This window comes from Haliaeetus albicilla, chromosome 12 (genome assembly GCF_947461875.1).
Source record: "Haliaeetus albicilla chromosome 12, bHalAlb1.1, whole genome shotgun sequence".
NCBI classification, from domain to species: domain Eukaryota; kingdom Metazoa; phylum Chordata; class Aves; order Accipitriformes; family Accipitridae; genus Haliaeetus; species Haliaeetus albicilla.
In genome coordinates this window covers 27,200,918-27,219,817 of record NC_091494.1, presented here as the reverse complement: position 1 = coordinate 27,219,817, position 18,900 = coordinate 27,200,918, and the positions used below count along the sequence as shown (strand labels likewise).

At 37.1% G+C, this 18,900-nt stretch overlaps 1 protein-coding gene across 2 annotated transcripts in view; it reads right to left on the bottom strand.

Moving 5' to 3' along the window:
- The window catches only part of PIAS1 (protein inhibitor of activated STAT 1), a 63,517-nt gene that overhangs the window by 11,308 nt on the left and 33,309 nt on the right, over positions 1–18,900 (bottom strand). For both annotated transcript variants that reach the window (XM_069798659.1, XM_069798660.1), the window contains exons 3-8: positions 11,903–11,987; positions 11,223–11,270; positions 9,664–9,754; positions 8,855–8,989; positions 5,642–5,747; positions 4,069–4,142 (exon numbers count right to left, since the gene is read on the bottom strand). In XM_069798659.1, coding sequence (XP_069654760.1) covers positions 4,069–4,142; positions 5,642–5,747; positions 8,855–8,989; positions 9,664–9,754; positions 11,223–11,270; positions 11,903–11,987 — 539 coding nt within the window. The remainder of the gene's footprint in view (positions 1–4,068; positions 4,143–5,641; positions 5,748–8,854; positions 8,990–9,663; positions 9,755–11,222; positions 11,271–11,902; positions 11,988–18,900) is intronic.

Sequence of the window (18,900 nt, the reverse complement as noted above, 5' to 3'; positions counted from 1 at the left end):
TTTGAAGTTATATATATTTGACTAAAACATGCACAATGACTTCATTTGAAAACCTTCAGCCAATTCTAGCAGTGAATAGTAGGAGGTACTGTTTTTAGTATGGCTTAAGCAAGCATCATGGTCATGCATACTGATTCTGAGCAATACAAGATGGGTGCCACAGGATGGCACTCAATCTCAGAATATCAGAAAACTAAAAAACGGTATCAAGAACAAAGGCTCTACTCACAGTCCACTACTTCCTCCATGATGCTATTTTTTTTGCATCCCCCGTAAGCAGAAATCCTTCCACCCCATTCTCAGCAAATTCAGCTAGACTGCAGGATCTTGCTTATTCTTCTTCCCTCTGGCTCTCAGTCACTGTCACAAAACTCACCACCAGATGGGAGGAGAGCAGAGAACTCCCTGGGGAGTCTGCAGCTATGGTGGTGGAGAGCTCAGACAGCAGGAGGTGCTGTATGTGCCATGTGTTTGGCACCCCCTCCCCCAAAATCCATGACCAAGCACATTACTTCTATCATATAATCAACCCCCAACAAAGCAAGGCCCCCTGATCCATGTCTGTTATGAATTCTTATCTCCCAGATGGTAGGTCAATGGCTCATTTGTCTTTTGGGCACAATAAGAGTCTCCTTGCTCAGCGAGGATCAAGAGTAAGGGTACCAGAGATAAAACCTGGATGCTTCTATGTGATGCAACATAAAAATAAGGAAGGTCGAAGACACATGCTGCAGGAAGAACATAAATACCTGTCTCCTGAGTAAAAAAGCAGATTTAAACCAGAAACATTTTCACAAGGTTTTGGTATAAAAACTGTGGCCCTAATTTCTAAGTAGCAGTCTGATTTAACTGAAGCCATACACATGCAGATAGAATCAGCATACTCAGCGTTAACAAGTTGATGTCTCCTTTCTCATTTTTGGCATTGAACATCCTGTATCAGTTCTGCCATACTGGCCAAGCTGTGTCAGAACTGACAAAAGAAAAGGTCATAAAAGAAGAGATGCATCCCAACTTTTGAAAAACTCTGTTTTCCAACCCTGTTACTGTTTTGATTCTTGCCTGTCGGCAGCCAAAGAAACATTGCATTGATTTCTTTTACAAGAATACAAAACATTGCTATCCTTCCATGCTAAAAAATGCACCCAAAACAGGAGTTAAGGATTTGTAAACAAAGCTGGAAAACCTATGGTAAAATGCTATATTTGGAATTTTTGTTCAGTTAAATATTTGGTCCGGCTGCAGAGCCTGTGGATTTATTTATTTTTATTTCAAGGGAAAAAAAGAACACGAATTCAAGCGTCTTCCTGAAATACAGACTCAGTCCAGCCCCTTTGCCTGCTGTATCTTGGATAGATTCAGCCAATAGTTAAGGACAGCTTCTTTCTTCTCCATACTCCACGGTCTCAGAGGGAGAGCCGGCCTCTGTGCTAAAAAAAGCTCAGCAGTAATCCAAAACAAATTCAGAGGAAGCTGCCTCACTCTGCACTTTTTTGAGGGCAAAACAAAGGTTATAGAGTCTAAACCTGCCACCCCCATCTGGATATGCAATTCCATTTATTTTACTGAAGTATACGCACGAGAGAATCACACCCGTAACAAATGAGACGGGAGAGCAGCACCCTCACATTAACAGAGCTGAAGATGCGTCATTCTTTAATTTTTGGTTCTGCTGTTGGAGATCAAATCAGCACTTTCAATGTGTACTTTCAAAGCATAGACTGTCCATTCAAGCACTAGAAAATAACCACAAAATATTTACAAAAAAATCTTCCGTGAGCCAAATGCTTACAAATTAGCAAGTAAAAATATAGAGGCTGTAATAAAATTACATTCAGACCCAAGGACAGTCTGAATCATGCTAATAACCTTTCTATTCATCGGACAGGTTGAAACGTGCAGCCTCTGTCCCAACGATGGGATGGTACCCTTATCTCTGGTACCCTTACTCTTGATCCTTGCTGAGCAAGGAGAGTCTTTGCAATGATGGATTACTGCAAGAGCTACAGTGAAATCAGCACTGAATGAGGAACATACTGGAAAAAAAGTCAAGTGTGTATGTTTTGTAGACATTATTAAAATGATACAGAGACAAATATGCTCAAAATAATCTGCTATAGACTTTAGTTTGTACATCTATCAGAAAAGTAGTAAATTTTAAAGAGGAAATACTGACAAAGGTAGGACTTCTGAAGAGCTACATCCTAATGTCTGATTGCTGTTTTGTTTTTACACCTGGCAGAACTCTGAGAAAGCAAAATAGAATTTGACATATTTAGGTATTAGCAAACTTGCAGTCCTAAAAGCAATATTGTAGAGGATATTTCTGCTCTAATACTAACTTATCTGAATTGCAGTCTTCAGGGAAAAAAATGCATCTAAAAGCAGGGGGAAAAATGCATCTAAAAGCACTGCAGAAAAACTTTTATCAGTAATGGAGGCAATCAAGACAAACAGAAATGTGCCAGAAAACTCCCACAGAATGATCTATAAAGCAACATAACTGCCTGAAGTGGCAGTTTTGACTAATCAAGTACAACTGAAGTAAAACTGTAATTCCAGAAGATGCATGAAGATTAATTTAAGGTAATGAATTAATACATAGGCACTTCTAAACTCTTACAGTCATTTAATTCCTGCTAAGGGATTACTATTTTTGTCTGTATAGGAAACTAATTTTAAGTGGTAAGAACATTGTGCATAAAAAAATGACAAAAAAACCAACAGGACTATCGTCGTGCTTTCTAGAATAACAAAGTACTAACAGCACAACAAAAATTCAACTATAACAACTCAGCAAAATAAGCTGCCAGGTGTGGACCCAAAATACTTCAGTGTTCCAAATCTGCAGCAGTTTCGATGTGACATGTAAGTTCATATTTTTGTAAGATTATAGGTTATGAGATTCTAAGTTTACAGATCTGGATTTTACTTTGTAAATGCAATCCCTGTATCCTTCTTGCAGATGAGTTTTATCCTCCTTATAAATGTGTTATTATTTAGTTAGCATCAATGTTGATTTGGAGAAAGTTTTAAGATTAAAGATCATGAAAATACCACATTTAAAGATTTACAATAACATAATACATACATTAAAAGTAACCACAATGTCAATTGTGCTTTTTACAAAGCAAAGCTTATATATATATAAAGTTTATCTTTACATTGGTAGAGTTTAAGAACACATTTAATAACTTAAGAAATAAGCTTCAATTTTGCAAGAATAAGACAGTTTTCTTCTTTAGGTTTCGAAAGTGAAAATTTCGTGTCAAGCTTGAACAGATTGAGCCAAACCAGGAAACAGACATATCCTTAATTTTGAAAAGAGGTTAAAAAGTTATACTGCAATAAAGATACTGTGTCAATCAATACAGAGAGCAAGTATTCTGAAGGTGCATGGTACTTGAAACAAGAGCACTAAATTCTAAAGATTAAAAAAGTGCACATAATATTAATATTGTGCAGTTTACCAACGATAACACAAACCCAGGTATAAACTACCACTTATCTCTGCATCTGCTTAGTTAAAAAACAGTTAGTAGGTCAAGATACAGTACAACTCTGCCACTTCCACATTCATTGGAACCATGTTCTCCCACTTCAAATTTGGAAAAAATTGTGTTTGACACTGCTTCATTTCTAATCTAAGACTATTAAATACTCAATGTGTATACATGCATATAATCAACTTCAGTTAAAAGATGCTCAATTCTTTGACTAGAGACACTGGCTGAAGAGCTATTTGTAATAGTCAGATTCACCTACCTTACCACTGAGAGTAGTTTTATCACAATCAAGGACCCAAACTGCACACTCAGATGATCTAGTGACAGATTTAATGTATGCTTACATATAATTTTGAATAGCATTTTCAAGTTAATGAAATACTCATTTTTTCAGGGGTATATCATGTGCTTAAGCACAGTGACAAATAACTTCAGCACTAGATCCTATCCCCACAAAGTTAACACACAGGTAAACCACAAGCTAACCTCTACCAAATACATGTCCCAGAACAGCCACATTTTGATCAGAATCAGTTTTGAGGGAATTAAAATAAAAACTTACTGGACAAAGAAGAGAAACTCTTAAGCTTGTTGTTGCTATTTCACTGTCTGGATCAGCAGTCAGTTTCTCTTTAACTGTTATTTGAAAGAAGAAAAGGTTTATTTTACAGTTGATTTAAGACACAAATTGGATGACAGAGAAATAAAACAAGTCTGAAACTGCATGCTAAACTTTCAGTTTGCCATATCTACTGGAAGCAAGCAGCAGTGACTATTGTTTCAGACTCACACAATAAACATGTAACGTAAGCAGTCTTTACTCTCTAGAAAGATCATAAACAACAGGATTTAAGAAAGCAAAAAGCAGGAAAAACTCATCTTAAACCAAGGTCCCTAGAAAACATATTCATACAGAGATGTCTCTTTTCATATATATGCAACTTTGTACTTGACAGTTATTTAAAATCTACCGACAAGATGAGCCACATTGACTTGACTGTTAACTTTAAGTACATTAAAAAAATGTTAGTAACTCTCACATGGACAAGCACCACTGTAAACCTCTTAAATACTCATCAAGCAATCTGTGATTTAAAACTGAAAAGCAAGTTGAGAAATGGGAAGTCAGAAGTACCCTGATAAAATTTGAGTTTTAAATAACTGCAGTGCAGTATTAGCACTTACAGAAGTCTTTCATCTCTACCCATCCTCTACTTTTACTTACAAGGACTGTTTTATAAGCAGTCATTTGGTAAACGAACAAGTCAGTTCCATGTTCCTCCTGCTCTATGAACCAGACCCACACACTCATTCTCACCTTGTATACACAGAGCAGTAGCCACCTGGCAACTCTCTAGATTTTTGTGCATTTAAATCATCATACGGCGTTAGCACAAGCTAATGCCCAGCACTATATACCACTGGCTTTGTAGCATTTACTGGTGGACTAACTTCTTCCCTTCTGGAGAAGGTCCTGTGCTGTGTATAACCCATGTTATCTGAGCATTAAAAAGTATGACTAAGAGCTGTGAGGTGTTGGTATTTTCACCCCCTCCCTGAAAAATAAACATGCAGCAGTTTTTTCTTGCATTTTTATTATACAAACTTATACCAACATGCACTTGTCAGAGAAAACAATAAAGCAGCAAACCTCACACTTAAATTTGGAAGGGGGCTGGGAGGAGTATTGTGCTAGACTCTCTCTCCAGGAGCTGACTCCACAATACCGTCCCAAAGGAACAAAAACTGTGTTGATGGAGACTTTCCTCCAGCATGTCAGCATCAAGGTTCAGTATCAGGCATTTAGTTCAGCTTGCGTGAGGTACTGAATTACCAGTTAACTATATAAATACAGTTATTCTATTCTGAAGAAACAAAGGCAGTATGGCTGAACTGAAAGAGATTCTCTTGCATTTTTCCCTTCACAGTGTCAACAGGGTTCCTGGACTGGCTCCTAGTACAAACAAAGGCCTCTGAGTTTTTGAATTGGAACTGAATACAAAGAACACCACTATCAGATTCTCAAAACCCACAGAATTGTAGGAAGTCCAAACCTCAGTTAGTACAGTCCTATTTCAAATCTCCTTTTACAAAAGCTGTTTTTCCTTTTTAAACAAGTAGTACATCAGACATACTTAGTGCTCTAGAATGATCAGGGTTCCGTATTCCTTTTGCTCGCAACCTCTGCAGTAACACCGTAGAGGACAGCTGCTTTACAAGATAGACTGCCATGGAATAGTTCTAGAAAACAGAACAAAAGATCAAAGTAAAAACTGTTTTAATCAAAAGACAGCTTGAATTTTATACAATGCTTAGGCAATTTATTACGTGATTACAGGGCACTGTGTTTCTAAAGCAGTTACAAGACTTTAGATGGCAGAGTTTTCAGACTAGAGAAAACCCATCATGCTTCAGAAAGTTCACAGGGCTGGAGTTTGAGATGCAACAAAAGTGACTTCACGCTTCACTGACGTTAGATTTAGCTGCAAACCAAGCTATTAAAACAGCACTTAGGACACTTTTGGAAGTTTTACATCTAACTCAGGACATGCAGTCTACAGTCCATTTAAGAAGGGTAATTTTACATCAATAGTGTTAGGTACTGCAGTTGTGTCAATACATTTAAGGGAAGCTGTCAGGTCAAATATGATCAATTTTTTTTTTTTTAATAAAAGCTTATTTCATTTTCAAAATATGTAAATCGGCAGTGATGGCTCTTCAAAAGCAATACATAAAAAGATGCATCATCTGCAGTATTTCCTACTCAGCCTGGAAGCACTGTTGAACTTTCTTATTCTTATCTTCCTGCACTTACTGTCTATGAAATGCTAACTTCACTGCCGAAGCTTAACAGAAGTAAGGCAGTAAAGAGTTCAAGAGTTCAGTGGGGCCAAGATGCACTTTAGTGCATCTAGCCAGAGGAGGCAAGAAGTCACCACTCCCAACTGACTGTCCTTCCCCTCTGGAATAGGTTAGGTCACTTCCCCCCATCAGTCTCAACAGAACAGACCATGCAAATGTTCCTTATCGGCATCAGCAAAAAGCCATGGATGCTCACTTCTGCTACTACAGAAAATAATTTGGCATACAAGCAGGTCAGATGCAGACTGAACATCAACTCTGCCAGCTCCCCTGTAAGCAGGGTAAGCCTTCCCTCAAGGGACGAGCAGGAGTGGCAGAGTGCTCTTCCTGGCATTGCTAACTGATTTCAAACCACAGCCTGAGATTTTTGAAGCTCTCATTCTTCTTGTAAGCTACTAACAACAGCAGGTAGTGACTGTCTTTCTAAAAATGTAACATTGTACTATGCATTCATCAGCACCATCCCCTTCTCCCCCCACTCCCAAAATGGAAAGGACAAAATTTGTGTTCTCATGTTAGGGTACATCAATTACTTTTTGATATAAACAGCATTTCCTAAACCTGCAGCTGCACTCAAGGCTTCCCCCAGCAATTGCCATGTATGTTCCCACTAACAAAACAAAAAAGCATACAATTGTGACATCTACCATCCTTTATTTAGGATGCCACCAGAATCCAAAGATGGGATTTCAGTAATGTATCTTACCATAAAATCACACAAATTGAAATAGCATCAGAAATACCACATTTTAAATATTTTATTCTTACAATGAATGCTTCTCACATCGTTAAAAACCACTACTGCTTTAACTTGTTTGTTTAATGCCTCAATTAGTATAGAAGTTAGAAAAATGCTAATTAACATTGTGAAATTATTTACCGACAGCTTGAATCTACAAAGCTAGGAACTTGCCCAAGGCATCTTGTACAGAAGGCTCTTGAAACAGATTGTGTAAAAATCACAATTATGACTTCAGGAAAGGTAGAGTACACCAGTTGAGACGTGCAACTGACTCTTAAGGGAAGGGAAGGAGGGGAATTCAAATTTTGTACTATACAGGCACATCCAAATATAAAATAATTCCTCGCATTTAACTGTCAGGGTCTCAAACAATCACTTCAGGTAGCATTACATCTCGTGAGTGGGGAAGTTCTGAGTGGCATCTAATTCTCATGAAATACACTAAGAATCTGTCACTCTCTTCAGTTTTGTATTGTAAGCTAGTAGTTAGCCAATATGGTTTTTGTAACTGAAATATATATGAAGCCTAAGAAATGAGCTAGTTCACAAGAGACTAGCTTAGAGTCCATGCAGACTTGCAACGTTTCTTTTCCCTAAATCCTCTCTGGTATTCTTAAGCAAAACTGCAGTACTGTATGCAGAGTAATAACCAGGATTCATCAACTTGCATGCAGGCACTTCTGCAACATAAACCAAAACAGGTTCAATTTTAAATGCTTATTTCTGATACCTGCAGTCCTCATTAGATAAAAGAAGGTTTAAAAAAAAAAAATCATTCAGCCATCATTTATTCTATAATCTGAATGGAGACTGTTTTACGCTCCACAAGAAATCCATCGTGAAACACCATCGTGATGTTTTATAACTGACTTGTGCATGACTGGGCTGTAAGCATTTTTCCATGTTGGTTCAGGAATCCTGGGCTTTGCGCACTGACAAATTCTTCAACAACGTTTCATCTCAGGACAAGTCTCAGGACCTCTAAAAACAGGATGGTTGCAATGGCAAAGCCACCATTTTTCAAGTACATTTTGACTCTGTAATGCTTATCTAGCAGCTTTTTTGCCATCAGTGAAAGCAGTGCGCTAATTCATGGACTAATTTACTGAAGTAACTTTTTGCAGCATGTTCCAGATTTAATTAGTCCAGTGGAACATCAGCAATTCTATAATACCAATTGTAACATTCTCCCCACAGACACAAAAAAGTTATAAAAACATGACTTTTTAAATATTAAGTATAACTATAGCAGTTGTGAGAACAGAAATGTTAAAAAGGCAAATTAAATCTCCTGGGCCCTGCCAAGTCACTATGCTTTGTGTCCACATTTACAATTACAAAAGACCACTCTGTACTGAATGTCACATGCTAGTTACAAGTTGAAGCCAAAACTAGGTTTGTCAAGTCCCTAAAATCAGGAAGAGCTTGAAGTCTGAAGTTAAGACAAACAAACAAATGTTTTATAGGATGCCTTGATCTTATTATCTGGGCCCTCAGTGAGTCACAGAGATAGGTGGGTGGGGGTGAAGAGAGAGGGATCACACCAATTTGAGGGCTACTGATCTAAGGGAGCATGTCACATCTGCCTAGCATAAATAATACAAACAAAAGAAGGAACAGTCTACTGCTAAACCATTAAGTATTTTCTGCACAATTAAACTTGCTTATCTTTGAAATCTTTCAAACAGATGCCAAAGCAGAAACTAATAAGCTTTAGACAGCATTATGTACCAAAGTTACTTACTCTTCCAATCTCTGCAGTCCATGAAACAACAATTGTGTTTGGTACCGTCGTAGATAATCTGACGAGTGAGGTAATGTTGATTGGTCGGCTAGGTCGCTTTGGTTCAACACCATTTTTGGTTGGTGGAAGGTAGCCCTAGAAATCAAAGTATTTTTCCCCTCAGCAAAAAAAAAAATAAATACTGCTTTTGCTTTCTTCCCCTCTCACCACAACCATGCCCCAGTAAAAGCTCTGTCTCACCTGAACCAGGATCCCTTTCCAATTTAAAGATAGATATATATATATATATAACCTACATCAGACAATAAAGTATCAGTGTTTTACAAGCCTTTTCTCCTTGCACTTTCCAAATCCTAACCCTGCCCACAGCATGCTAAAAGGCACCTTTGCCATCTCTCCTTTCTCAGTACTGCTGTTCAACCTGCCTGGCTAACATTGCCCAGTCTAATCCTGTGCGCTACACCAGTACTGTAAGTTGGCATTTTTCTCTTTAGTCCTGTTGGTCAGTGATGGTCTATTCCCTGCACAGATGACCTCCAAAACAGAGTAAAATTTCAGCGAGCCTCACTGGATGTTTGTCAAACATAAAAATTTACTGTCATGTTTTTTGAAAATTAATCTTCTGGACCTACTGGCTGGCCTCCTGAGAAACAATTTACTTAACTATCTTTTCCATTCATCTATCCATCTTCATTCAAATGCTCCAAAATGTGAAAACAAAGGTTAGGATAAATTCTAAGGCTAATTTCTGACAGACAGTTCCTCATGATGCTATCCAAATATGTATATCAAAATAACATCTTACTTACTGGAAGGCTGCATGGTTTCCCATTTACTTTCACACACAGATTAGGTGGGAAGTGATCTTCTTGTGGACAACTGGTTTCTGATAAACAAAACCTAAAAGCAAAGAGCTTCCATCATCTTTCACTTCTAAAGTGATTTAAAGATCATCTCTTCCTAGCAGGAATTTTTTTTCCAGAATTACGAAAGCTCGACAAATCTTGCTAAACACAGTCCTCAAATTAGCTGTACAGATGATTAAGCAGGAAAGCCCCCCAAAATTACAGGTTTGCATCAAGATGGCTGTAGGTTCCTTCTCAGATTTCTTGCATTCCTCAGACTGACTCTGACTCACTCAGATACAGGCTCCTGTTACAAAAGACAGATCATCCAAATTTCTTTCCTACCATTTCTCCAGCCTGACCTCTTGATAGAAGACCAGGGTTTCACAAAGGACAAAATATACAGTCTCTTCAACTGTCCCTCCTCCAACTTCAATAAATCAGACAGCTGTTTAGCCACAGCATCAAATGCTATCTTCTTGCCTATGTCAAGCCTCTCACTTAAGACTGTTTTATTTATTTACCTAAGTTCAAACACGCTTATTTGCTGCTGGAACCAAAGAAAGACACACCCTTCCTTGTCCTATGAAATGCATGTAGGCCAAGACTGCAGACAATAGGCATTCAAAGGACCAAAAAGAGCCTCTCAGCTCCACTGGATTTCTTCCAGGGGACCTGCCCCATCCACACAAGTGTACCATCACAGCAGGGTATAGCTATTCAACACAGCTGAGCCTAACAGGCTGCTGCTCTCAAAAAGGGGGAGCTACCTTCTGTTCCCATTTTCCCTCATGCCTTCTTTGTCCCTATGTCCACCCAACCCGACTTGCTGATCAGCAGAAGGTATCCTAACAAGCAAGACCCAAAAGCAATCACTTTCTGTGGGGCAAGTTAACAGCTCACCATGCAGACATGACCAGAGGGATGAAAGGCAAGACAGCCATCTTTGACAGGAGCAAGCTCTGAAGTCAGCTCTGCTCACAGCCCTCCGCAGAATTGCAGGTATACATAGGATTTAATAAACTTGATAAATTTGTCAAAGCCTCTAAAATAACCAACAGATTAAGACCCAACCTGGTGATTCCCAAAATCTTGCCTCCCATTGCCTTGGCTTATCATGCCCAGGATGTACTGTGTTTGACATCTCTGCTAGGAAAAGCAACCCTCCCTGCACATAGATTTTGAAGGCCCAGGCACCTGGAATCCAACAGTTGTGGAGTTAAGGAAGGGAGTGTACACACAACCTAAACCAGCTAACTGAAGAAAACCAGCTGGCTATAGCTAAGTACATGCAGTATTCTGACATGTCAGGTATCAGGCCACCAGCAACTTCAGGAAAGCTGCATGTAACAAGGACAATTAGTTAAGGCTGCCCTTTTCAAAGCAGCCGACAGCAAACTTTTCTAAAGAAAACAACAGGATAAGACTCTTCTCCGTAAAGGAAAGCCTGACCTGCTGGGTAGCATGTATCTGCTATATTTTAAAAAACAGCAGCATCAAGAACAGGTGATACAAATACATACCTTAGCTGGACCTGTACTGTGAAGTCACATTTGGTCCCAGAAATATCCCTAGAAACAACAGAACACAGGTTAAAACATACCATTTACACAACAGGTTCATCAATATTCTCTCAGAGTTTGCTGTACATTCAATGTATATAAACCACACTTTCCGCTGTATATATAGTGTATACCACACTTTCCTTCTTCTGGTCAGTCAAACCACCACTCTCAAGACACACTAAAAGATACGTTTTTATTTTTCAAGGCAAATAAATCAATTACATTCCCATCTGTCCTCTACCATTTCCTTTTTTTTGTATACTAGAAAGAAAACTCTGATGGGTCACTATGAAGCAACACCTTTATAGTGAATAAATAAACATAGAACTTGACAAAGGATCTGACTGATGGCGAGAAAGGGCTGCAGGAAGAAGAGTTATGTATTTGTACAGTGCTTGGTACAAGAGAAACCTGCCCAATACTCACTGGACAGTGGTGGTATTTAATTGCCTCTTCCTCACCCTCTTCATCAGCTTACATACAGAGGAGAAAAGAATTCCCCAGAAGAGTATTCTCTAAGGCACTACACACACACCTGTGTTCTTTAAGATCACGTTTCAAAATGAAAGATATGGTAAGCTAGTTCCTTTTTTATTTATTTTTATTTAAATACTGTATTACTGATTAAACTTACTCACATTGAACTGCTGATTTGCTGCACTTGTTGTGGCGTCAGTGCAAATGCAAAGCAGGTTTCTCGAAATCGCTGACTATTATCTGATGCTAGAAGAAAACAAGAGATCATCACTTTAAAAACAGCAAATAGAGAGTAATTAACAGAACGATCTCCTTTCATTGAAGCATCTACATATATATACACACATTTTTATAGCAACCCCAATAGCACAACACACATTTGTTTCTGTAAACAACTTCAGAGTCAACAAGAAAGTTGCCATTTAAACCCTCCTGTAAATAAAAATACAATAAGCAAACTTTATATGCATATAAAGTATACATTAAAAACAGTGATACAGATAACAGCAAAGTTGAGACAAATCAGCTTAAGACTTTCCATCAGTCATGGTAACTTAATGCTAAATATTCTTTGATATTAAATTTAAAAAATTCTTAGGAATTCTCATCAATCACTTTTTTGCTTCCTTTAACACACAAGATCACAGATTAGCCTGTGAAAGTATACAGAGTGACTGAGAAATACAACACTTGCAACTTCTCACATTTCAGTAAGGTATTTTATGTAGTTAAATGCAGCAAATATATAACATGCAAACAACTCACAAGATACGCAAGTATGAAATCTGGTTTTAAAGTCCTTCAACTCTGTGCCATAGGGCTCCATAACAAAACAAACACTACTTAAGAATGAATGCACCTGCTGAAAATCAAAGTACTGTTAAACATCTCCAAAATAGTGCTTATTATATCTAAAACATAGCCCTTCACCAGGGCTACAGGCACCTTTGCAGTACAGAACCATACAAAATGGCAATGAAAATGGCTTTTTAAAAAAATAAAATAAAAAATTAAAAAAGAGAAGCATCTCCTCAGAGAACAGTTCAACATGCTCATCAACACATTGTAATGAAGTTATAAGAAGCTTGCCATTCAATTTCATTATTCTTAATAATTTTAAAAGGTTATGAATAACTATATTGTGTATTAAACACTCGATAAATTTATCGGGTTTTGTTTTACTATAATACACTTCCTGACTCATCCTTGAGTGACAGATGAGTGAGTACTTCAGGGTGATACTTCAGATATTTTGTTAAAAACAGCATGTGGTAGGTTGGAACCAACAATAGAATAGACATTGCCTTAGTATAAATATTAACAGCAGCAATCTCACAAAATTACATTTATATCTTTCTTGTATGACAATGCTACAAGATCTGTACATTTTATTACATTTTATGCAACAACCACATGCAGTTCATTATCAGTTGCTCTAAAGCTAGACGGGCAAGAATACATAATACATACCAAACAGCAACTTTTGTGAAAATACTAGCAATAGTAAATCTTTCAAAAAGCATAAAATTATATAAATAACTTTTTAAATTTTATATGTTTTTTAATATATATGCATATATCTTTTTTTTCAATACTAAGTTCTACTGTAATGTCCAAAAGCATCATCTGGGCTAGGGTGCAGCATGCAGCCTCAAGTTTATGTTTAGTTAGACACTCATGCCTGCAGTACCCAGCATCTATTTTTATTTTAATACATTTTCAATTACATTTCTTCAAGTGAGAAACACGTAGGGTTTCACATGACAGCCAGTCATGTTATCACAATATAAGAATTTGCAGGAAATATAAACACAATGTATACAATTAAAAATGAAAATCTGTTATAATATTTGGTCTTCAATGTAATTTTGTACCTATTTTTAGTTATAAATAGAAAGATCAGAATTATATACTGTAATCAACAAAAGATGAATTCGCAAAGTTAATGCAATGCAGACCAGAGAACTGAATAAATTCAAGTTATTATTTCGTATTTTTACATGGTTAAATGTGGCCTTAATCTGTCGGGTTTATTTTCCTCCCATGTATTATTTGCTTTATCCTAGAAATTGTCGGCTTTGGCTTTATTAGAAAAGTTCTGGAAGGTCTTTGTGAACTTCTGTTGTGAACTCCAACATGTTTAATTAAAGGCCAAGACTGCTGAACATTTAACTAATGTTACCTTCATTTAAAACTTAATTATCCAAAGAAGTTAAACAGCAGTTACCAAAAGAAAAAGTCTAAACCCAAATTTCCCAAGCAATCTTTTTCCCTTTCAACTGCTCATCTTTTTGCTTGTTTTGGTTCTGCAGCATCCCCAATCTAAAGAGTCAAGCAGGTAATACGGATTTTTGCAAGCATTAGAAAGAATGGAGAAGCAAAGTAACTGTTAGCAAAACAGCAAAGGTTCCAAAATTAAATCCTTTTCCTCTGTTCATTACCGGCTGGTATTAATGCAAGACTTATTTTTGCTAAACAGTGATATGTGATCCTGAAAAGTGGGTTTCTAACTTCTATATTCTGTTTCATCATGCTCTCGCATTGGACAAATTAAAGCATTATACATTAAAATGGCAGAAAATTAAAAAGTACATTCTTCAGTGCTGACATGGGAGCTTTCATAATTCCAGGTTTTTTCACAAGCTATAGTCCTAGCACATTTATAAGACAGTAAATAGCCTGTGCTTGAATCAAAAATTTTTGCAACAGAAATAGCCACTTCTAAGTCGTAACTGTTAAAATACCACAGAAATGTAAGCATTACTAATAACTGCGTTGTGCACACTGCAGTCAATGAATTTATTCTTAACTAGAATCCACCTAAAATGGAAAAAGGCAAGGAGGAAGGCTTTGGAGTTGAGGGGAGAATGGTTGGTTGGCTGGTTTTAACACTGTCTGTTTAGACTAAGAACAAAAAAGGCCTCCAATATTTCTTATGCTGACTATTAACTTCATATGCACTTGTCTTAATAACTGTAAGCAAAAGTCTATGAGCTGATAGATCAATGGTCCCCAGTGATCAGAATGTACTTTATCACATGCTGCTTGATGTTTTCTTAGCTGTAAAACAGCATTAATATACACATGCCATATTTTCAATACATTGCTTTTGTGTACAAGCAATCACTGTGATTACCATGGGAGCACAGCCAAATTGCAAAGAAGGAAGAAACAACTTGTTAATTAGGCAAAGATGATCCAAAAGCCAATCAAAAGATTTCAAAACTCTTGACAGATTGAGCAGTACAGACAGAGGAAGACAGACAAGATACTACGTTACTCTATAAGAGAGTTACGGTCAGGCTCTTCAACTAGTATTAGGATACAGCTCTGCCCCTTGGACATATAACTACCAACCAGAAAAAGAGCAAATTTAATCACTAATTGCCCAATTCAGCGTGTGCCACCATATGCAAATCTAACCTTTACGAACAGGCACATTTCAGCCAATTATAAAGACATAATTTTAATCTTTACATTCAGCAGCACAATATTAAGAAATGGCAGGAACAAACTATGCAAAGCACAAATGGAATCAGTTTAACACAGACAGAAAACAACTTGTAAAAGAGGCCAGGAACAACAGTGAAAATACTAGGCTATCACATCTGAAAGCACAGTTAAGTTTTACAAAGGCTGCAGCAGTTAAAAGCATTACTTCATTTTCTAGCTTTCGGTTAGAATTCCACGATTGCCACTCTAACACCAACACACCAGGACAACCTCCCACCCACCTGTGCTGCAGGGAACCCGGCTCCCCACACTGTAATGGCATTTGCAGCCAGGCCGTGGAAAGGAAGATCCTGCAAAATACACCCTCCAGTTGCAAAATCGTGGCAAGTTAATTGAAGCAGAGGTCAGTTAAATATGGCAAGGAAAAGTCAACACCTTTCATAAAGACTCCGTTTACTACACTTGAAAACCAACTGCCTCTTTATTTTGCTGCCTCACATGCTATTGCAAACCAAGGCCGTGAGGGGGTTTGTCTTGGTGGGGGACAGGGGACATGGAAGGGGCAGGTTAAGGAGGAGCACCTTGTTCACATATCTGGGGTTTGCCTAGGAGGAAGGGGGAAATGCAGCAAAAAAAACCCAAAAGCATACTCTGAAGGGAGATGAGAAATGTTTTTTCTTTGTGGTTTTTCTCTAATCTTCTCCCATATGTTTTCATGCAATCTTTTTATACCTGTATCTACTCTTTCTAGATCTACTTACCCTACAAACAATGCATGAAAATTTCAACAAAACACATTAAAGAGCGCTAATTTAGCAGCTTTACTATTTAATGCTAAGCTTCCAAGCTTATCTATGACTATAGAAACTCCTCTATTTCTAAGGACTTCAGATTTCTCAAGGCAGAAACATCAGAAATCTGGAATTTAAGTGTGGAAAAGCTAACAGATTTCTATTAATTCATCTGGTGTATCTGCTGTGTTTAAGAACACCAAACAGATCCTGGCAAGTCAAACACATCATTTACTTTTAAAGTTCTGGAGTATGATTAAAACCATAAATATGCAAATATATAGTTTTATACAAGAAAATAATTTTGATGGCTAGAAACATGCAACCATGCCCTGCAAACAACTATTATTATTTAACAAAAGAAAGGCAAAAATAGATCCCCAATTGAAAACCAAGTGGATTAAAATAGAATTTATAATCTAACAAAGCTGGAATCTAGCCAGGACAACAGAGTTAATATGAACACCCTTAAGAAAGTTGCCAGTTTTGTGGGGGTTTGGGTTTGTTTGGAGTTGGTTGTTTTTTGGTTTGGGGTTTTTTTTTTCATAACTATGAATTATTAAATTGTATAACCTTTTCTTTAGCACTCTCTGAATGGTACAGAGCCTGGAGGATTAGTCAAAAGTGGTTTATAGGCCACATCTCCACTGCCATCTCAGAAAGGAGGTACAATGCAAAAATGCCTAATGGACTTTTAAAAAAAATATTTACATATAAAGAACAAAGGCACAATAATTTAAAAAAAAAAACACCATGAATCACAAGCACCGCTTTACCTTGCTGCTAAAAAAAATCCTAAATAATTCAGAAATTTGAAAGGGCAGGTTTTGAAAGTATAATAAAAAGCTTTTCAAGCAGACTTATGTAATTAAATGGGTGTCAACATGAACAGTTTCAGACAAGCCGTATAAAATCCACTTCTCATCTTGCCAAAATCTCACCAGTTTTGAGGGGGTGCTGAAGGGGGATGGGCGGAGGGAAGTATTTACTACTACTTCATTCATCCAGCTTAAATCCAGGAAAGGCAATGAATAAAATCCGTATTTTCTTCTAAACATGTACATACACTTATTAAAAAACAGCACAATCTCAGGTCCATTGTCTGTGCAGGTCCCCAACATTAGTACAACACACTCTAAAATGCCTAAAACACTGCAAAAACATTACGGAGCAGAGTTTCTTCTTCAAAGCTGTTCTTTATCAATTCACTATCACCACAGTTTCCTGAATTATTTCATGCTTACCTCATTCAAGTAATGATCCAAACAGCACATGGGACTGGTACTTATTAAGTGAGAGTGACCCAATTACGCCTTGCTGGTTGTATATTTTGATAAATATTTCACATGGGTAATGAATTTTCAAAATGTGAGCAGAAACTATTTTAATATATGACAGTATCATTCAGAGGACCAAAACACTTAAAATTTTATATGAATGTATATATACATATGTGTGTATCTATACAGACAATGAATATATTACTTATATAAGTAACAATAATGGTACTTAAAAAACATTTCCTAACAATTTTATTCTTTATTTTGGAAAAACCGTATAGCGCTAGAGTGAAAAAAAGAACCCAGCTTGAGTGGCTGCATTTTCTACAGCTCTAAAAATATTCTGTTCCACCTCACCAGTACCCACAGCTAAAAATAGCCACACAATCTTTCTGCAGTAAAATACCTCTTGCTGTCTTGAGAAAAAGCCAGTCTCTAAATTTCCATTCAAGAACAGATACCTTAAAATCTTTAATGAAACTTTTGTTATCACATTGTTGAGGTGGTGATGCTTCCTAATGCAACTGCATCTGACCATCATACTGCCAATATACTAAGGTTAATCTTTTCTATCTATCATCACCAAGTGCAGCTTATTAAATAGTGAAGGGAACATGTTACCTTCTAATACAGAAAGATACTTGGACTAAAATTAAACTTGCACTTTACACTGCAGTAATTACCTAAGCTCAGGCCATGAGAAAAGCTATCATTGAATTGGCCTATTACCAATGATTTCCAATAGCATGTTTATTTCCAAAGGCAAAAATAATTATGTTAAGTAAGAGTATCAGGGCTACAGCATATTTTTGCTACATGCTGTAAGATAAACAAGAGATATCTAATTGGTTATTCACTAACCTAATACAGTACATAATTTTGATCAGTTAAATTTGTCAAAATATTAGCCAGAGAAACCTAAACACTGTAGAAGTTGTCAACCCAACACATAAATAATTCTTGCTTATCTTCCCCAGATAGGTAAGATACCTCATTTTGTTGCAGCACAGGCATTTTGCTTTTTCTTTTAAACAACAGAAGGCATTGTATCAATTTATGTTCAATCCTCTTTCAAATATCACTGCTCAAAATTTAATACACTGCCTCCAAGCTACACCAAAATTACTGCATTTAGATTAAGGCACAGAAAATGTTTACCTTTTAAAAAGGTAAAATTCAGACAGGCTTTGAATTATGTTCAATTGCAGCAGAAGCCAGAAAATCCATTACACAATACCACATACACATAGCTCCTCATAATGTAGTTTGTCCACAACCTCTTCTATCAATCCTGAACAGGGTTCATTTATAAAACTGCTTTTGGACGTGAGATCAAATGCTTGTGTACAGTATAGTGCAATATCTGTATCAAAGCAGAAACCAAGCAGCTACATGGGAGAGAAACAATGAAAGGATACACCTTAATGGGGGATCTACAATATCTCGGGATGCATCATTAGCCCTTTTAAAACCACCGCAATTTATAAAGTTCCTGGGTAACGCAAGTGTTTATACATAAACACTTCCTTACCATTAACCACAGCCTCTTAGCACCGAGCTCCTGCCATCTTCTAGAATCAAGCAGCAGTACCTTTTAAATGACTACCCACCATACCCTTAATTTCCTGCTGCCCA